Source organism: Passer domesticus, chromosome 2, assembly GCF_036417665.1.
Source record: "Passer domesticus isolate bPasDom1 chromosome 2, bPasDom1.hap1, whole genome shotgun sequence".
NCBI classification, from domain to species: Eukaryota; Metazoa; Chordata; class Aves; order Passeriformes; family Passeridae; genus Passer; species Passer domesticus.
Genome location: NC_087475.1, coordinates 63,651,610 through 63,673,949, shown reverse-complemented (window position 1 = coordinate 63,673,949; position 22,340 = coordinate 63,651,610). Strand labels below are relative to the sequence as shown.

Here is a 22,340-nt window from a genome sequence, read left to right as displayed (position 1 = left end):
TATTAAGTCAGATAGAGGAAGTCTCTACTAACCCTGAGTCATCAAAACTCATGTATTTTTAGCTTTTCTTTGTGATTTTTTTTTTTTAATCGTATCCAACAACCAGTTATAAACTTCCATGGAAAAGATTTTTCCATACATGGAATGCCTCATATAAGTTTGATTATGTATTTTGCAGTGATGGTTGTTACACAAAAGTACTAATCAATCCTGGAAAAATGGCAAAAAAGACAGAAGCAGCCATGCACATACTCTATTCTGTGAAATCAAAGCAGAGATAAAAGAAAGGAAAAGAGCACAATATGGAAAGTGAGGGAAAGTGAGAACAGTTATAACACTATATGTTGTTAAACAACTTTTAACACTGATGTAGTTTTTTTTTTTCTTTTCTTGTTGAGGAAAAAGATCATGAAACATATTGCAGTTCTAGGCTTGATTTTCAGCAGCCAGGCGAAACCAAAGCAAGCTGGAACTTGATAATGTACCATATGGTTTTCAGAAGCAGAAGTGCCAGAACAAAAACCGAGGAAACTCACTTAGCAATCTAGTCTAGATTTATATTTCCCAACACCATCTTCACCATTATATTTTGCTGTAATGCCACATATGTAAACAATCCGAAAGCCAAAAAAGGGGATTACTTAATTTGTTTTATAGCCATCTATTATTCTGCTGACTGAAGGCATCCTCCTATGACAACAAATTAATAATAATTTTAATATCAGAGGTTTAAATATTTAAAGAAGAAATTGGTTTTAGGAACACTAACTTGTAGATTTGATGTTAAATACCTACTTAAACCCACACACAATATACACACACACTACACATATATATACAGAGTGGGATTTTTGGAAAACTCACCAAAACACCTAAATTTCTCAATAAAATTAGGAGGACAAGCATCCAACCTCCCAAGCTAGAAGTGCTACTTTACCCCTATACCTTGCCAAGAAATAAAGTCAACTAAAGGTCAAACACTACATCACATTCCCCAGAGAAAAGGAAATGGTTAACAAGTACTGGGGTACTTTGAGAGTGCTATCTTTATTTTCTGGTACTAAAGGACACATAGGTCACACAGGAATGTCTCACTTTGCAACTGCTAGCTTTAGTGGGAAGGTACTGTGAGGGTCCAGAACTCCTTGGCTGCTGTGTACTTGTGTCAGCAATTTACTGATTTGTTTTGGAATAGCACTGGGTGCTGTAGCAACTTTCCAAAACAATTTAACGTAAGTGTGTTAAAGTAGTTTGAACTCTTGCCTCTTCTTTTCCTCTCCTTCCACCAAATCAGGACTCACATAATCAAGCACATCCTTCCTGTCCAGCCTCAGCAATAATCACTAAAACACCACTGCACTGGTTACCCTTATTTGAAAAACCCTCAAGCACTTCTGTCCTCATACCAGTTTCACTTGGTTTCTATCAACTCCTATAGATCTGCTCCATTCTCCATCTACAGCCTTAGTCACCATCAAGACATAAGAAGTACATTATCCCCTCATGCTGAACACAGTGATAGGAAGGCGTAAAATCAAGCAGTGCTTCTGTATTTAACAGAGGAGAGGAGGAACCAGCAAGCTTGGTCTCCACTTTTTCTTTTCACTGGTTTTATCCTATGAAACTAACAGTAGTCCCTTGTTCTGTGGGACAGAGAACCAGGTAATCTCCCACAACAGCACTGAGTGACATACAAACATCCACACAGTTTAAATTTTCTTACTGAATACCCCATGTTTTCTGACTGAATACTCACACATTCCTCTAACTTTGTGGATTGTTTTGTTTTAAAACATGGTGGAAAGTTACAGCTTTAACCTGATCAGACATTTCCGCTGTTGGAAGCATATGACCTTTCATCTTAACATGTTCAAATATTTGTACTGCTATTTCACATTTACACTGCTAGCAGAACTTCAAGTACTTGAAGTTATTATCTTGAAGATATGAACTGTTCCAGAAAAGTATGGAATGGTCTGTATCTGTCTGGTAACTCAGTTATGCAGCATAAACAATCTCGGTCACCATAATTACAAGAGTTAATTCTGGTAAAATGTAAGAAGGGGTAAATTGATTTTAAAAATCCTCAGATGTTTTACAGATGAATAAAAACTTCCAAGTTTAGCATAGAGTTAGCTAGTCTAACACAGAAAATACCATTATAGAAGCAAAATAGTTAAATAAAGAATCTTCTACTGATTTTCAGAAGCAGAATACCTAAACAACCAATTTTCCACTGGTTTTCAATACCTTTTCAGTCAGGACTGACTAAAACTAATCAGTTCAGCTGCAGACCAACTCATAGACTATGAATATAAAGAAAATATCCATTTCTTTACATGGACAAGACAGCTCTGAATTTTGATTGCAGGAACACAAATTTTGTCAGCTCTACAGGTTAAGTTATATTTTATGCAATCCAACACCAATGCTGTTACGAAAGGAACTGGAGAAGTACTTTTCACTCATCAAGGAAGTAACCACTACAAAATGTGTGTACTGTAGCTAAGTAAAAGGACTTACAGAAAAATTAGTAAGGCAAAAGTCCTCTTCCTTCTTATAGTTTCAAAGTTCAAGGGAAAACAAAGGAATATAATGAACTATTATTCAAGTTTAAAATATTTTTTAAAAAATGAAAGAGACTTAACACTACAGTGTTTTGAATACTAGAATATATCATACTTTCAAACGAAGAATCTACTCCTTTCTTAAGTACCATATAAAACAAACATGATTTTAAGACATGACATGACATTCATGACATGATTTTAAGACTGTTATAAATAAATAAGCACCTGCCTGACCTTTCTGCGGCCTTAGTCTTAACTGGGCAACCTTGACACACAAAACATTCCTGCCATTCTGGACTTCCCCTATTTCAGACCTACAAAGTATTTTCTACCTACTGATGGCTTTTAAATCAGATGCAAAAAGGATTTCCATGGAAGTTTCCTGCCACTGAACAAATGCACTTGCTGACTCTTTATGAATCTTGTATCAGATGCAAAGGACAGAGAACGAAAGTCGCAACTTTCCTTCAACATTGTGAAACATGGAACAGGAGACAACACTGTGGTGCATAACTGACAATTATCATGAAATGAAGAAAGAAAAGAAAATTGCTTTCTTTATTGATGACCAATGCCCAATGAAAATGATCTTTTTAAAAATACACGTGATTACTACCAGTCCCACTTTAGACAGTAGTTGTAATGAGCTGTCTTTTGTTTTAAATGAAAAAGGACAGCAGCAGCATATGTGTTGTTTTTTCCATTAAAAGATTAATACCAACTCCTACAGATTCATTTCTTTGAAGAAATACTTTGTTTGTTTTCAGTTTTAATCTTCCTTGGCAGGAGAAAGAGACATTTTAAAGAAAACGTATATCCAAAAGAACATTTAAACTCATGTATGATTCAAAATCTTGCATGATTATGGTGTAAGCTTGACAGCCTGAGAGTCTTATCTTTATGGAGGGCAGAACAAGTAACTCAGTATCAACCACATTTGAAAGGTCATGGTGAACATGGGAAGTTCCCAGGGACTAGAAGAAAGCAAATGTCAGTACAATCTTCAAAAAAGGGCAAGGAGGAGGATCCAGGGAGCTAGAAACTGCTCAAGATCACCTTTAGCTCTGGGAAGATGAGCGGACAAAGCTTTCTAGAAGCCATTTCCAAATGCATTAAAGACCAAAAGGTGATTTGGGGTAGTCACTATGGATTCACAAAGGGTAAATCATGCCTGACAAACCTGGATGGCCTTCTAAAGTGAAATTACTAGCTTGGTGAATGAGGGGAGAGCATAGCTAATGTTTACCATGATTTCAGCAAGGCTTTTGACACTTTTGAATAACACAGGAACTGATGAAGCACAGGCAGAGCATAGGCACCAAAGTAGACTTAAAACTGGACCAAATGCCAGTCTTGAAATGTGGCGATCAGCAGTGCAAAGTCTAGCAGGCAGCCATCCACTGTCACCTACTGCAGTGCCTGACACTGGGGCAGACAAGGACTACAATCTTCTTTAAAGATCTGGATGATGGGACAAAGCACATCACGAACAAGTGACACAAATCTGAGTGAAGCAGCTGATGCACCAGATGGTTACACTGCCATCGAGAAATACAAATTCAGCAGGTGTCCAGGCAGACACTAACACACAAAAGCAAGTCCTACCATTCAAGCTACCCAATTGTAAGTCTGGAGATACCCAAGTATCAGTCTGGAGATCACAGTTATTGCACATGTTGTGCCTCAGATACTATGTTCTACCATAGGGAAAGGTTTATTCTCTTTAATAAGATCATGCAGTAATATAAATATATAACTTCCAATCATGGCTTGACAGCTTCTTGACAGCTGTTCGGTCCCATTCTTCCATGAAGAACTTCTTCCACAACACAGGTTTCCTGCTTCATACTTCTTACAAACCTTATCTTTGCACTAGTCCTGCCTTCACCTCTATCTCTAACACACTTGTATGCCTAAAGCTGCACAAATATATTCCAGATGAAGGATTACTATCTTTTACAATGTCAACATGTCAGTGATGTGTTGGAAGGAAAAAAAAAATATATACTGCAGTTTCCTTACCTGTTGTGCTCCATCCCCACTAACAATAGGGGAAGTCAGAAGAGGGATTTCACTACTTATAATTGAAGTGGTATCCAGTAACGGTGGATGTTCTGCCATCATTGATGGTACACTAATTCACAAGATCACCTGCAAAGGAAAGTTATTCAGATGGTTAAACTATATCAATATTTCTGAATAATTATCCTTAAAACTTGTCTTACTTTAGAAATAACAACAACAAAAGAAGATTATGAAATTAGACACCTTAAGAAAGTATGTTTCCACAACAAGCAGCAATCACACAAGCCTGAAGATGAATTTTTGTCAGCTGGCACAAGCCTTAGCTACACAGAGAGGGTGGTTTACACCCCCTCTAGCGGCGAACCTCTGAAGAAGATAGATCACTGCCCTGGAGCTAACAAACCTCAATCTTTAAACTTTGTAACAAACCAAGGTTTCAGCAAACTGGCACTGCTGACAAAATGCCTACAAAGGAAAAAAAAGAAAAAAAGAAAAAATGCATTTGCTTTAGAACCTACGTGTATAGTGTTCTTGTTTATGTGACTGGTAAAAAAACCCAAGATATACTAAGATACACATTTTTTTATTTTTTAATAATCAACCCACTTTTCCTATTATTACAATGGATAAATACTTTCAGTACAACGCGTTACTAGAAAATATCCTAGTGAAGCACAAACAAATGAATAATGATAATAAAAAAATCTGCAGAATCTGACATATCATCATTTTGAAATTTATTAGATCCAGAAATAATGTCACTTTGATAACCAGTGGCCCTTTAACTAGCAGCTAAAACTTGGGGAGGAAAGGAAGAGATAATGCTCACACATACAATCGTAATCCTCATAACCATACTACAAAAAAGCCCTTGCTAGCACACATTGTAAAGTTACAAGAAACCTGATACCAAGAAAAAAAGCCACAGGGGCAAGAGGCCCGTGAAAGCAGTGATACACTTTAACTGAGAAATATCACATAACAAGATACAGAAAGCAGGATTCAGCTGAGCATTCCTTCCAATCATATTAACAAGTCACAAGGAACATGTTTTCCGATATTTTGCATCTTAGTGCTATGAAGACTGGATGGAAGAATTAAGACCGAAAAAGCTGAAGATTACAATTTTTCCATGTTGGAAATAAGTACTGCAAGTCTAAGAAGCTGCTTTTGAAATTGCATTTAATTTTGTTTAAAAAAATATCACTAAATTACATTGGTTTACTGTACTGGTCTTAACTCAATCCCAGCTAGACCTAGTACACTTAGCTTTTGAAATAAAAAAAGAATTAGATCAACAAGAATTGAGAAACTGATATTACTTAACAAAACAGGAAGACAGATGGAAAGAATTCACTAGGAGTGAATGGCACATTCAGAATTCCCACAAGTTAATCACATTTTGCATCTGGAAACAGTGCTTTACATCAAACACAGACATAAGGATTAGGCTGAGAAGAAGGTTGTACAGTATTCCTAAAGCAGAATTGCCTCTCTTAGCCAGGACTTTCAGTAGCCTGATAAAAAAAAGTAAATACAATTTTAGAGTTATGCAGCCTGACAACCAGCAGTGTTACAGGCTTTTACAAGTTTTGGCTTGATAGCATCTGGCTACTGAAACTCCCTACAAAGACTTCCAAACTTCTAGTTCAGATATACTGTCTGCTCATAAAACAGATATTTACTAGTTACAGCATTATCTTCAAATGAAAAAATACCCAATAAAATGGAAGGAGTGATAAAGTCAGCTTAATGACACTAGCTTCAGTACCAGCCTCTAGAGATACTTGGTTAACTGGTACAGCTTACTACTCAAAGGCATCATCTAAAACTGTCCCACCCAATGAACTGCTTTCACTTGCTTGCCCCTCTAGGGTGAATGTTGTAGCTCTGCTGTGGGTTAAAATCTGTAGTACAGTGCTCTCAGTACGAGAGGACTCACACATTAACAAAGCACTATAGGCCTCTTGTAAGGAATTTTTTCCTACTATCCAGCCTAAACTTCTCCTGATGCAACCTGAGGACATTTCCTCTTGTCCTTCACCTGTTACCTGGGAGAAGGGACTGACCCCCACCTGGCTCCACCCTCCTTTCAGGCAATTGTAAAGTGATAAGGTCTCCCCTGAGCCTTTTCTCCAGACTAAACACCGCCAGTTCTCTCAGCTGCCCCCACCAGAACTGTGCTCCAGACCCTTCCTCAGCTCCTTGCCCTTCTCCGAACACACCCCAGCACCTCAGAGTCCTTGTAGAGAGGGATCAAGAACTGGACACAGGAATAAAGGTGCACCCTGACCAGTGCCAAATACAGGGGCACAATCCCTGTCCTGGTCCTGCTGGCCACATTGCTGATCCAGGCCAGGATGCAATTGGCTTTCTTGGACACCTGGGCACAGCTGGCTCATGTTCAGCTGCTGTTGACCAGCACCCCCAAGGTCTCTTCCACCAGGCAGCTTTTCATTCTCTTGCACAATTCTTTGATAATTTGATTTGTATGAAAATTAGGTTCCCACAAGCACCCAAGTGCTTAGGTCAGTACTCCACCGTCAGCACCCAGTCTTTAGTGCCTTAACTGGGACACAGCTAAATTCCATGTCTGAATTCAATCATTTGATTTATTCTGGAGACAGAACACACTGCTCATTGATAAACCCTGACAGGAGATACTATGTAGAATGTTATTCCTGACACCCTCTACAACAATAATAAAAGTGCTACCTGTCAGATTGTGTAATCAATCTAGGAAAAAAAATGTTTCCTTGACAATACAATATTAGATTTCTCTGCAATGTCACTGAACCAGTCTCAAAGACTAAAGGTTTAAACTTCACACCAATGTGGGTCTATACTACACGTTCATCAAAAGCCTTTCCCCCATCAGTAGTCGGGAGGCAGCAGTCTGTACAAGTCAGTGCACACAACATGGTCACACAGTAAGATGTGGTATGTTCACCCACTGCAGGTGCCTTTTTGTTTTGCTGTGAGAACAAAGAAAGATACCAATTTGAAGACAGAATGTGTGGCAGGAGGAGAAGTCAGTTAAAATGGACAAAAAGTTGGCATCAAGACAAACAGAAGAGCTCAATAAACATATCTTAGAAATAAATTATATGACATTCAATGAAAGGACCTCAAGTGTGTGCAGACAGAGCCTTTAGATCAGCAGATCCCAGTAGCTTGCATTCAAGACCTCTTGAAGATATTTACCTAGACCTTTGAAAAAGACTTGCAAGTAACTTGGTTCCTAGGAAAGTCTCAGAGGACTGGAAGAAAAGTAGAAGTTTGCATTAAATACTGTGTTTTAAAAGGGATAATCTAGTCCTGTTAGCAAACAATAATCTGAGGTCACGACTGGATGCTATTTGTAAAGAACTAAAATACAATTAAGATTGATTGAAAAAACCTTGTCCAATTAACTTCATACAAACCTTCTGGTGATGGATATTGCTGAAAAAGGTACTAATAAGTGGACTGAAAAAACAACCTTAAAATCTTATTTGGCATTAGAGAGCATTTCTCTTCAATAGAAAAACAGAAGAGATGGATTAAAATTGAATGACAGTCCTTAAACATTAACAGTAAATACAGAGCCATGTGAGTTTCCAATAGGAAGGGAAGGTATCAGTTCTCAGCTTCTCATTACAGAATATGTTTTTAACTTGCCTCTCAGAAAAAATTAAAAAAAAGGAAGTCGAAAGGAAGTCTGGAAATGACAAGCAATGACAGCGATAAGAGACTGAGTCATTTCAGTCAACTAAAATGGCATGAATAACTTAAAAAGTTAGGCATAGCAAAAAGTATTGATGCATAAAGGTAAAGCTGCCCTTTCTAAAACTAAAAAGAAGGAATTCAATCCTGTGAAGGGTTGATTCTGACAAGGACGGAATAATAAAAGTGGACAGTCAAACACAAGCTTGCCAGAAGGCTTTATCAGTTATATCAACAGGTTCACCTCCCTTAGCAGCATGGAGGGGAGGATGTTTTTCCTGCCTCTGGCTGCAAATACCTACCATCTCTACTGGAATAACTTTACAAGCTTTGTCTCCAATTTTCTGACTTGAAATTGCTGCTAACTGTTCCAAGTGTGAGCAACAACTTCTTGAACATATTGTTCTATATTGAAAATACTGAAAGCAAAGTATGTGCACACCATAATTTCAGCCTTAATCCTCATAAAGTTGCCCCAGATGATGTAACTGTCCTCCAACTCCATCTAGTTTCTGAATATACTCAGGACTTAAGGAGGTATTGAAAAGGGCACGAGAAAAACAACTTTCATTTGGACAACAGGTAAGGTTTAGCCTGCAGAACCACTACAAAAAATTCACTAGCCTATTGTCAGATTTCCTGCACTATTGAAAACTTTGATGCAGCAGCCTTCAGAAGTGGTAAAATAACATGTGGGATGAACCAAAGGATTTATTTAAGGCCTACTCACTGCACCATTCTTATGGACATTAAAAGGGACCAGACAAGGAAGAGGACACATTAGATGAATAGAGAGATATTTCTCAGTTGCTAAGCACAGAAGCAGCCGAGAAGTAATTTGCTACTGGTGGAGCATTAAATGCATGTTTATTTACAAATCTACACTGTACCATGCACAGCAACAACTGCTGCATGAACAACTATTTCACTTCTTGTTTTGCATATACTGAACTAGTAGACATTCAAAGTCAATTCAGGACTGCAAACTCAGCCGACACTGAATTGGCCCTGAGCCTGTTCTACAATGCAAGGAAAGTACAGGGTCTCTTGAGATTACAACCAAATTGTGTAGGTTAATGCTCTGTACAAGACTTACATTGTAAGTGGGCTACTGCCCACTACCCCTACCTGAACTGCTATTTGAAAACACCTTGAAAGAGTTTTCTGAAGCCTATCAAAACTGAAACAAAGCAAGGGTTTCTAAATTTACTGGATGTGATTTGTTTAGACTCCAGGACTTATGCCTGAGGAACCTTTAAGGAAAGAATTACACTAATAAGGCAAAAGGCTAAATGATGTTAAAGCTCACTAACCATGTTCCACTCCATAGTTCAGTAAGCAAGCTTGCCTTCCCGAACTGTAATGACAATTTAACTCCATCCTTAAATGCCTTCAGATTTGGTCCTTTATAGTTTCTGTGGCATTACCCTCAAGTTGTAAAGCACAATACAACGCTGCTTTTTACTCTGTCAGTTGTTCACTGAGGGTTAAGGAGTGTTGTAAGGCTGAGATCATTGGGCAGTGCATTCAGTGCATTTCCTCTGCACATGCAAAGGATCAGCATTTCTCCAAGAGACTAGCAGCTGACCTTAAGGATAGTCTCTGAAAAACACATCAGCATTGTATCAGCTGGATCACCAAGGTAAAACAACATGAGTCAGCAGCACGTGTCCTGTAGCAACGAAGGCACACGAGGCTGTATTAGCAGAGAAGTACAGCCAGTGGGCTGAGGGAGGTGATTATTCCCTGCTATTTAGTGGTAATAAGCTGGAATCCGGAATACCAAGTTCAGTTTTCTCTTCTCAGACACCTCCTCCTCCCAGTATAAGAGAGATGCCACAAAGAACTGTTCCTAGGCTTAGGCCCCTGAAAGACAGGGAGAAGCTAAGAGCACTAGGGTAGCCAGGGGTCACCTGCTAGCTGGATACCACTGCCCGAAGGATGCTGGTTGAGAGCTTTAAATCAAACTCTTCCTGGAGGTATTTGGACAATGCTCTCAGACACAAGGCATGACTCCTGACGAGTCCTGGGCAGTGCCAGGAGTTGGACTCTATGATCATGACAGGTCCCTTCCAACTCAGCATATCCTACAATTCTGTGATGGGCATGCACTACACCATTGGAAATTCTGTCTGTCCATAAAGTTAAAAAAAAGGTATCTTGGCAATGAGAGAGATGTAACACTGGCATATCTTGCACTGAGAGGCTGCAAAATTCTTAATCCTGTAGATCAGCAGTCTCCAAAGTGGGGCAAACACACCCTAGAACAAGTCAAACTCTTGGCGTGTGAGAAGAAAATATTTTTTGCCACTGAAAAAAACCCCTTTAAAACATTGGTTTTCATCTCTATATTTTTTTTAATATGCTTTATTCTATATATATATCAAGAGTACCATATGTATATAATTTTAAAGATTACATATATTGGAGGTGCATGCTTAATACTTTCTTTTCTTATGAGTTGCAAGACCAAAAAATTTGGAGACCAGTGCAGTAGAAAATCAAAACTTGACCATGTAAGGTCCTAACAAAGGGCTGAAGAAGGCAACCTCCAAAGACCCTGTCAAGCAGAATTCTCCTAAGAATTCCAGAATATTAGTCAAACAAAACGCAACACATAATGCCAAAGTTGAATGATTCACAGTAGGTCAGAACCCAAAGAGAGGACCACAGCTTGCCTCCAAGCTCTTAAAAGCTATCAGAGCCTCAATTCAAATTTCAAAGCAACAATGATAATGTTAATCAAAACTCAGACTTGGACACCTAAGGCTCAAACTTCGAAAGACATACACATAACTCTGTCCATCACAAAACTGCTTTATAATCTGGCCTTTCTCCTAAAAGAGGAAGGCTGCATTAGAGGAAAGTTACGAATTAAAAAGTTACACTTTCACATGAACATCCTACACAAACAAGCTTCCCAGTTCAGTTAGGATATAGGCACTACCGTGATAAATGCAGTTATAGCTAGTAACAGTGCTGTGTACAAGAAAAAAATATGGACCACTCCTTTCCTAGAGATTCACTGCTTCTGATTACTGAGTTTGATGCAAAATATAATTAATTGATTTATTCACAACTAGAGGACTTACAAGGCCACTCTCCACACTGGTATCACTGGTGCCTACTGAAGGAGAAACTTGCACTGCTGTTTTTTTCCTCAGTTTTCATGATTTACAGGGTACTACTTCTCTACCTACCTACGCATCATCACAATGCTTACAGCAACTTAATACTCTTTCACATCCTAATTCTGTCAAATCTAGTGAACAACAGACACAAACTTTTATTATTCCAGAGAGGCTGTTCAGAAGAGCTGTGAATTCTACACAACACAAGGATAGAGGTTTAAGCAGGGACAAGACAAAAGCACCTAACACAAAAGGATGCAGTGTAACAAACTGGCTTAATGAAATCAATACTAAATGTTTCTGAACTGCATGTTGCTACAACAATATTATACAAGAAGTAACAAACTCAGGACTTTTCCATGATTTCTTTGTCAGTACTGCAGTTTCATACATGCTTCAAGCAGTATCATATTACAGCTGCCAATTCCAGGTTGCTGTAAGGTGTGTTTTCCCAGTGGGTTCAGCACAGCAGAGCAGGTGTGCATTCCTTCTTCACCTGGGTCTTCACGCTTCCTTTCCTCCAGGAAACACAGGCAAGGCCCATCCTCCAGTCCAGATAACTTCCAGTAAGAAATAAAAGCTTCTCTGAATAGGAGACAACATTAGGTTTTGCCAAAGACCAAGAAATGAATTTACAGAACCTAAAAAACCATAAAACCATCACCCAATCCTAATGCATTAAATGTTTTAATTCTGCCTTCTCCAACATGGAGAAAGCAGATACACTTGAAAAACAAACATCTTTCAAAAGTCTGACACAAAAAAGGCAATTCCTTCCAATCTGTCAAATTGGCCATCCAGTTTAGAACTTATGAGACAAGAGTGGACAAATAGAAGTGCCCAAGACATACAAATATGCTAAAATGAGGAAAATTCTAGAATATTCCAATGCAGCCCTAGGGTGAAGAGGAAAGAACAAAGAATATACAACAGATGTTAGTAATATCACTTAATGCACTACTGGAAAAAGCTCAGATAGAGTGATGCAGCTGGTGTAGAAACATATTAGAATATAATTACCCAGAGATCCATAAGGTTGTAGCTGAGCTATTAAAGTTATGAAGCATGCTGAAGAGTTTTGTGTTTGTTTTTAAGAATCAGAACTGAGCAGAAGGATTTTAATTTCTCTCCCTCCCTGTACATTTACCGTACATTTACCACATTTTCCAGTCAAAGAGTTTCAGATTTGGCAATTACAGTACACCAATTTTTAAAGTTCTGAACTAACTATCTCAATTAATATGCAATTTATTTAAAATATACACTTTGTTCCTGATAAAGTATTTTTCCTGTTTCAGAAATGTTTTCCTGAGACACTTGATAAAATACTTTCCAGTGGAACAGAAAAGGGTTATTTTTTGTTAGAAGAAGAGTGTTGTGGGGAACATTTCTCTTTCACTAATTTGTCAATCTCCTTTTAAGTACAGTGGAAGTGAAATGGCTATTCCCTTCAGTGCTGGTCATAATACTAAAATCACAGATATTCAATACAGGACAATTATAAAAATAGTATCATTTCATGAAGTAAATCAACAAAGTCTGTCTGACAGTCACTTAAGAGTGAAGATATGCTAAAGGTCTTAATAAACACTGGAAGTTCCTATTAAAAAAAAAAATCTACAACATTTACCATCAATATGGAAATACTTCAAGTGTTGTCACAGACACTCACTCAACATAATTCTCAAAGCCTGAGAAACATGATCCACAACTCTGCTCATACTATGTAAACCACCAGAAGATGAACACTAAAAGGTGTAAAATTAATGCAGTACTCCTGTGAAGGAAGCACTGACTGCTGAGCAAATGCAAGTGCATGTCAGCAGCCAAACAGTTACCAGATCTGACTCACACCCAATAGTCATCCCCTGATCTACTTGGAGCGAGAATGGCCAAGCCCCATACCAGCAAACCTTAGCATTGTAGGTGTTTAGTGTGCTATGGTAAATTAATACTTATATCAGGTTCGTACTCCAGACTATAAGCCACAATGATTTAGGAGCAGCTTCACATGCAGTTCATGCATTCATGCCATGGGTACTATAACTATATAAGAATGCATAGTAGATAATTGGAAATACCCCAGCTGTTCAAGTTTAATGCATTTGTATTCATAAGCCAGCAGTTTTTGAACCTGAGCCAAAGAGGCTAAGGTTTTAATAGTAGCTGATGTAGAAAACAAAAGTTTTGAAGGTGAAGACTACATAGAGGAAAAACTAGACAGTTATAAACCAGTCATCCATAAAGGCACAATATGTTCATGGACACTGACTAGCTCAGCTTGCTGAATGCTTGACTGTACATAGCCAGACCAGTGAAACGAAAACTACTTCAAAAGACCACATTCTGCTTTTAAATGTTGCTTTTATTATTATGTCATTAAAAAAAACCCAAACATCCACAATCCTTATCTGGATGAAGTACATGTAACTTGAAGCTGTTGCCTATGAAGAATTCAGTACTTCCCACTTACTTGCCCATTCCTCTTATATACCTTCAAAGAACTCTAAGCTTTTAGTAAGGGGTAAGTGCAAACCTAACACAAATTGGAATTATCTGTTAATTTTATTTGGAACTACTTTGATAGCGTGCATTTTATAACCAAAGAGCAAACTGTCAGCAGCCAGGTGCAAACCCATACCTAGTCTTTAGCAGGCACATAAATCCAATGCTCTGACACACAGGGTGCAATACTGTGACTTCCTTTGTCTTGAGAACATCCTCCATTTAGATAATCACAGGAATCATCCCCACAAAGAAATGAAGAGAATTAACTGCATACCGTATTTTTTGCACCACTTGTAAAAAATCTGCAATGTAATTCCACTTTATTTATGCTACACTGATCTAAACTATGTTTTGTTTTACACTTTTGCAACTCTCAAGAATTTCCTTAAATCCTCCTAGTTTTACTTTTATACCAGCAAAATTAGATTCTTCTAAGCTTCTGCCAGGACTGGATTTCCTTCAGTTTGTTTTCTGAAAATCACATGGCTTCAAAACCAACTTGGCCTTTCCCACTAACTGTTACTTTTGCCTTCATTGCTGTTTAAACATGCTTAGTTTTTGAGAAAACAAGCAAATTCAATGCCAAGAATCAAGCTACTTCCTCATTTGTCATTGACTCCCTTTTCTCAGAGGCTGTGAATAGCAACGAGAAATTTCCAAAATAATTTTTCATATGATACCTTTAAGGCAAACTAAAAACATGGATATATTTTTTATTAATAAAATAATAAGACCTGCAAATGGTCAGTGAGATAAATTTATTGCAGAGACAGCTGCTGGTGTTGGAGCTACAAAGAGTGCATGACTCAAGCCGAATGAACAGCTTTTAAAGAACTCTTATGAAACAGCTTTTTCCTGCTCATTCTGAAAAATGAAAACTCTGCTATCCAAATGTAAGGTGACGTAGGATCAATGAGGCTACAAGTCTAAAAGACTTTAAAACTTCTCTCCACTGATTATTTTGGAAAAGCTGTAGATGTCTGCTTCCGTAAGGACAACAACACAACATGATAAATCAGGCCAATGTATTAAATCGACTTCCAAAGAGTAAAAATTCACCAAAAAAGGCCTAACAATCACATTTGAAGGGCATTCTATTATCAAGAATTTAAACTCCTCTAAGTCAGTTGTGCTAAATTATTCTAGCAGGTACCACTTGCACCACTGCAAGCAACTGGTCAACAGAATGAGTTGAACTGTAGGACAGACACAGTTTAAAATTAATCATACAGTAACTGGTCAGTTTTAACACAGAAGCTTCCTGATTGTCTGTACATAAAAAATGTGCAAATGCACAAGTGAATGTGTAATGTAAGAATAAACAGAGAGGAAATGCTTCAAGAGGGACTGCTTCAGCCAGTGTCAATGCATCACATTCATGAAGCTACAGATCATGATAGTAAAAAAGGTCAAGAGGCACCCTACTAGGTGCTTCACTTTCCTAATACTAAACTCAGTCACAATGGTACTGAAGCAGTTACTTGTGCCCCACAGTGGGGGAAAAAAAACAAACAAACCAGCCAGTCAGCATCTCAACCTGACTGCAACTCTTGAAGTCTGTGCTTCTCATTCAAGAGTTCTCCAACAGAGGAGTATCTGTAACTACAGAAGGGGAAGACCAGCAAAACAACAGCGGGTTTCTCAGGTGATATCAGCAACCCCTTTTCCAAGTTCCACACCATCCTCCTAGAAAAGTTTTAGTTAATCAAAACACCATGGGACCAACCAGTTTGATTGCCCAATCAAGTCAAGAGGACAAAGCTGCTCTTAGCTTCCTCTTTTACATATGAAGTTGCAACACTGAATAGCTGTCAATTTGTTACCAACAATACAGTCACAAAGTCAGAAACTGTTTTGCTTTGAGCTGTATTGCCATGATGTACATACTTAAATGCACTGGGGTACTTTTAAGATCTATTTATTTATATAATTTATCCTCACCATTGAAATGCTGCCACTGAGTGGACTGTACAGATAAACTAATATTCTTAAATGGGGGCAGTCAAGTTATTAGCAAGACTGAACAAATTAAAACAAAACACATTTCAGCTACTTCTACAATTAATCATTGCTAACAGTCACTGCTCACTTCCACAGCTTCTTTTAGTCCTAACTTCTTAGAACTTCATTTCAGTATCTTCCATCCACTTCCATACTAGACTAAATGTGTATATACTTGTCTCACAGTGTTGTCCTTCCAATTTACATTTTTAATAGACTCTACAGGATTTGCAGAGGCATGGTAACTCTTGTGTTTTATGACATTTATTCTTACTTAGAAAGTCCTCTAACAGTCTATCAATATGTAATTTGAAATATTACTGCATAGTTACAGTCACAGCTCTCCCTCATTGCCAAGACATTGCAAGTCACCAAAGTTTGTGCTGAACCTTCTTATCCATTCAATTTCTACTTACAGATTAGTTTCCAGCTACCTGCTCACTTTTTGCAGACTATTACTACTTGATTTGCTAACCCTAACCAAAATGTGTTCTTCTGCCACAGAATAAAATTACTCAACTTGCTATTCTGTTGTCTCCATTTCCTTCTGTGAAGTTATCTAGTAGATAAAGTTCTTCCAGTTAAAAAGACAACAAACTACAAAACCCCAAAACCTTGCAGTTTAAAAACTGGAACTTAGAGAAGAAGGATTTATTTTATAATCAAAGGAGTAAGATCTGGTATGGAGTATGCTACATTAGTGAGGGGAAATGAGACAAGAGCTGGGCAGCAGCCCATGCTTGTAGGATCCTGTATGCCACATACACTGGGGAAACTCAACCCCATTTACAAGGGAGTATTTACACTTGTGAACTACAGAGTTCTTTTACTTTTTACTGGTAACAGCAAAGCTCAAGGTTTGCTAAGTTCTTTTCACTTCAAGTTATTCAAAATCAAAAGCAAATAAGAACTAAGCTTCACAGATTTAAATTCAACCAAGGTACAAAAAACTCAAAGCAGATTCAAAAAGAACTGCTATGCAGAAGGTAAAGTTAACATTCGTGCCCTGCATATTCCTTTTCACTTCTAGTTAAAGTTACTACTTATCCATACCTTTTGGACCTTGTTGAAGACATTTATTGCATCTTAGAAAGTGCTGTGCTCTTCTTATTAATGGCTAATAAAAATTACCTCTACTGGTCAAACTGGGATTGCAAACTTGTAGATAATTTAATTTTTGACAACTTGCTATGCCCCAATATTTTCTACTGTCTTTAAATGCAGAATTTTGCAGTGTATCTTCTCATTTGACAACTTGCTATGCCCCAATATTTTCTACTGTCTTTAAATGCAGAATTTTGCAGTGTATCTTCTCATGTGTCCTAAATGCTTTGGAACAACTCTGGCAGCAAAATTGGGGTGAGGTACACCATAGACATATTCAATGCTCCTGATTAACTTCTGTGGACTGGTGTTGGGGTGGTGTTTGATGCCTGAGGTACTAAACCAAAAGAGAGAATACCAATGTTAGCCTAAGTGATGTTTTGACTGCAGAACAGTAAGAGAAGGTCCACATATCCTGAAAAGTAGAAAACTTAAAGGGAGACAAAAATATAAATTCTGTTAAGAACACGGGTAGATATATTGGTAGGTCTGATGAGACTGAGGCAAGTAAATGTGCTTTCCTAGACATAAACAGTGAAAGTTTACTTGGAGCTATGAGGTTAAGCAGGTCCAGTCTAACTCAGTTTGAAATGTGCTGTGGAGACATCACAAATGAGCATGGTGCTGAAGTTTTAATAAAGTATTTAGAAAATAAAATGATATTTCATTCTTGAACTACTGCAATTCTGAATAGAAAAGCTTTCTAAAACAAGGCATCCAAGAAGAGTCATAACATTGCTCTACACAACCATGCCATCAAAGTGAAGACCAAAAGTTTCTGCAGCATGTGTTGTAACCAAAACAGACTATCAGTAAAACCAAGAAAAGGTGCATAACCTAAGAAGTGAGTACATCAAGATTCCACCATGAAAGGAACAGCTAAAAATTCTATTTCATTATTGACAAAAGAGCATAGCAAGTGCTATTTGAATTTACATTTCATTAAAGTCATCTAGGACAGGTTAGCAAACAGTCTGCAGATTTTCAGTGGTTACAGGCTCAAGAGTGTGTCAGCAGATGGAATAGGAACATATTTCTGGGGGGCAAACAAAATGACTTCAAAAATATTTGTTCCATCTGAAACCAAATGTAAATTAATTGGAACAATTAAAGATGACAACCTACAAGAAACATGTAATAGTATTAAGTGTTACAGACATTTCCTAAGCATCCTGCTACCTCATCAGCCCTACAAAATACAGACCTGAGGATGACATTCCACAACACCACTGGACGTAAACACAACCATTAAACTTCATGAATAGAGAAGATTAAGAAAAAGGCTGATAGTGGTTTTCTATTGACATCAAGTGAACATCATTATTAAGGAAGCTCAAAGTTTACTGTATACGGCAAAGAACAAGCAAAAAACCAGTCATCTCTGTAGCTCAGGAAACATTGGCCCCATGAGCAAAATAAACATTGTTCATGTTTGCTGAACAGAAAAAGCAGTGTACTCATTCCAAACTATTATCACTTTCCTGAGATACAGACAGTATCTTTTAGTTAAACTAAAGACAGTTCAAGTAAAATCCATTTTTACTGAGATCTGGTCCTACAGGAAAAACATCAGCTCTCAATTCAACTCATGCACTCTAAATTGCAGCGAAGTTGAATTTTACTACAAATTGCCTGGGAATTTCCCCAAGCCAACAGTCTTAAAGAAATCAATGATAAAATATAGAAGTGTTATTGACATCTATAACAGAGAGAATCCAATTCATATTCTAGATAACAGAAATGCACTGATGGAACATGACACTATCTGTAGACATTTTAGCATAGATTGAAGTAGAAATCCCACAACAATTAGACAGTGGAGGTGAAAAAAAGATACAAAGTTGCTGGAGGAAGATAAGAATTCCTGAGGTTCCAGAAGGCACTGCCAAGGAACATCACTGGATGCAGACAACACTGTCTAGGAAGTAGGCCTGCATCCTCACAAAAACTGTCTTCTCTGGTAACTGTCTGTCTGGCAATGAAGAACACTGCATGTTTGCCAGTTCAACCCAAAAATGGGGACAGGGCTGGGTTACAGGATTTGCCACCGCCAGAGCCATCAAGAGACAATCAGAACAGCAGCACACAACACCTTCCCAGCATTCAGTATTTCTAGAGAGCAACACATGTACAACAGCATACACTGTTGCAGAAGTGACCTGCCAGCAAGGGAGATTGTGGCATCATCTAAAAGCATTCAGATGTTAAAACCATCCAGGAGAAAGTACTGACAAGGATGAAAAATTGAACCCCTCGTCAAGTCAGGCTTTAAGAGTTTTTCTCAAGTCCTAAGACAGAACACTGCAGAAACATGTTCAATTAAGCAGTTAAAGCTGCAATAACAATTCTAAAGGATCTCTTTGAGATCTTCAGCCAAAATGATCATCGGCATAACACTGAGTTAGCTGATGGAGGTCCAAATTCAAGTACAATTAAATGGCCACAAGGCAGAGGTTAACAAAGAAAAGCATCCCAAGATCCATAGCACTCACAGCCCAAAGTAAATGAGTTACTAGTCCAAATAATAATCCAAGTTTCTGCAGCTCTATTACATCACTGCCTATAGAAATCTACAGCTTTTGAGTTTTAAGTTCACAAGCTAGTAGAAACTCCAACTTGAAAAATGTAGAAATGCTATCAATGGACTGAAATCTGGAAATTAATGGTGGGAGTAGTGACCTGACCCTCATGAAACTCACACACCCAGAGCTTGTCATACAGCAAAAAGCGTCAGAACAACTCCATTTGCCCCGAGAAAAACCTGAGACACTCACCTAATTCTGTTTTAATATTATCATCTACAGTAGTCAGCCTGTGACTCTGCTCAAAGCCGATTGCTCACCCCCTGACCAAGTGAGCTAAGCAACAGATCACTGAGTCCTGGCCTTTCTGAGGACAAGGATCTGTCTCTCTTAACCCAGGCTTCATTTGCTAATCAGTGTCCAGTGGCCCTGTGGAACTCATAGAGCACATCAACTTTCTCCCCCAAAGCACCAGAAAAATCACTCTGGTGTGGTTTGCACAAAGAGCTCCAGATTCAATGTGTGTGTGTCAAGATGACTTGTGTACACAGAGTGAATCTGGATCAGATGCCGTGTTCTCAAACTTGACCAGCACCCTTCTTTCTCCCTCATGCTTAGCAGAAACACTGGCTGTCAAGAACTCTATCCAATTTGCCAACATTGACTGCTGGAGATACTCATACTTCTGACTTTCACGTGTGTGTACAGCTTTCTCCCTACCTGAGAGCTTGCTACTTCCCCATTCATCATGGAATTAAATTTCATAATTATTTGAGACCATTTCCTTAAAAAATGAAAAGAAGGCAGAGAAAAATGTAACTGATCATCCTCTCTGAGTTTTAAGGACCACTGATTTGCTGTGACTCATACTATTTCACAACACAGAAAATAAACACATCTACGGATGCAGATTCACATTAGTTAAATTTCTACACTGTATAAAGCAGAAAGTTTCCTATTGCCATAACAACAAAATAGCTTCTTTTAAGCAGAAAGCTTAGCAGGACTGGGTCCTACAGCTTCTAAGACAGAAACTGCCAAGTACTCAGCAGCAAAAAATTTAGAGATTTTAAGCTCTTTGAAAATTTAAGGCATTTCTAATCAGGTATGTATTTGATCAAATGGAGACTGAAATTCTAAAAACAAAGAACATTTCACAGAAATTATTTTGTAACGCAAAATGTTCTAGAATAACACTTGACATGCAAGGTGGCTAATAAAATGCCTTTGACAGGGTTAAACAAATGACTAACACGTCTTGAGGTGCCATTTATAACATTTTCTCCTACCAAATACATTTCCTCTTGTTTCTGCTGATCAATTTCTTTACTTCGCACAATAAAAATCAGCTGAAAAGTTTCATTTTTGCTTTTAGTTGGTTTCACTTTCTAAGTTGCCTGGAAGCAAGGAAAAGTTTTTGTTTAGGTGGGGCGATATTCATGGAGGGGGGGAATCGGGAGTAAACCTGGCTGAAAGAATAATGCCTCTGCTAGGAGTCGGCAAGATGATTACCGTGATTTCGGGAAAACTGTTTTATCTACACAGAGACGCTCAACCCCTTCAGCTGGGCGTTACGAGGGAACCTGTACGGCTTAGGCGGAGAGCAACAGCAACAATAACAAAACAACAAGAACGAGAAAGAGGTGTCGAGCACCACCACTGCCTGTCACAGCCGCCTCAGCTGCCCGGGTCGCGCTCCGCAGCCGCTTCTTTCTCCGGCTCCACCACCGCCTCCTCCCGCGGCCGCCGCGCCGCAGCCCGGCGCTGACAGCGGGCGGCTCCCCGCGCCCCGGCCGGCAGAGGCACCTCCGGAGCGACCGAGGGGAGGGAGACACAAAGTTTCTTCCGCGGGGCTCCGTCGGAGGCGCCGGCTGCCGGTGCTCGCCGGCGGGGAGCGCCGCTCCTCAGGCACCGGGGCAGGCAGCGGCGCCGCTCCCGTCCCCTCGCACCCCTCCGGCCGCCCCGCGGAGGGGAAGGCGGCGGTTCGCCATCAGCGCCTACTCACCGCCATGGCCCCGCGGCTCTCCCGGCTAACGGTCCGCGCTCCGCCGCCAGCGGGCAGCGGCGCCGAGGCGGGGAGCGCCAGGGGGAGTTCCCGATGGCGCAGCTCGGGCAGGGGCGGCGCTCACCCCACCCCTTTGCCCGCCCACTCGAGGTACCTGCCCTCCGGCCGCCGCCGCTCCGCCGCCTTTTCCTGCCCTCCCCGCAGCTGTCACTGCCCCCCGCTCCCGCCGCCGCCCCCGCCCCGCCGCCTCAGCGCTGCCCGCCGCCTCGCCCGGCGCCGCGCGGCCGCCATCTTTGGGGAGGGCTGGGGGGCCGCGAGGGGGCAGTTGGCTCTGGCGCGCAGTGCGCCTGCGCGGCGTCCTCTCGTGCCGGTGGGCGGTGGCGTCGGCAGGAGGGGGGCGGGGCCATAGCGCATGGGCGTGGCTTGTGTGTTATGGGGCGTGGTCGATTGGGGCGTGGTCTGTGGAGGGCGTGGTCTGTGGAGGGCGTGGCCGGCAGGGTCCGTGGGGTCCGTAGGGTCGGTCTCGGTCTCGGTCTCGGTCTCAGTCGTACCTTGACCTTACTGGCGTCTGGAGTCAGGGCTTGCTTGTGTCAGCCCTGCTTAGAAATGACAAAAACGTCTCTGCGTTGTCAGCCCTGTGTTCAGCGCAAACCCAAAACATAGCCCCATACCAGCCACTGTTTAGGAATTTAACTCCATCCCAGCCACACGCATATTCCACCCCTTATTCCATACTATTTACACCATGACCAGACCTCTCACTATTCAG

At 39.8% G+C, this 22,340-nt stretch overlaps 1 protein-coding gene across 5 annotated transcripts in view; it reads right to left on the bottom strand.

Annotated features, from left to right (window-relative positions):
• FNDC3A (fibronectin type III domain containing 3A) overlaps positions 1–21,881 on the bottom strand; it is a 110,964-nt gene extending 89,083 nt beyond the window's left edge. For 2 of the 5 annotated variants that reach the window (XM_064408788.1, XM_064408791.1), the window contains exons 1-2: positions 21,726–21,881; positions 4,593–4,721 (exon numbers count right to left, since the gene is read on the bottom strand). In XM_064408788.1, coding sequence (XP_064264858.1) covers positions 4,593–4,694 — 102 coding nt within the window. In that variant the 5' untranslated portion in view covers positions 4,695–4,721; positions 21,726–21,881. Of the gene's footprint in view, positions 1–4,592; positions 4,726–21,571; positions 21,696–21,725 lie in introns of those variants that run through there. The other 3 variants (XM_064408789.1, XM_064408795.1, XM_064408798.1) reach the window with 3 other exon arrangements.
• Between the last annotated feature and the right edge of the window lie 459 nt (positions 21,882–22,340).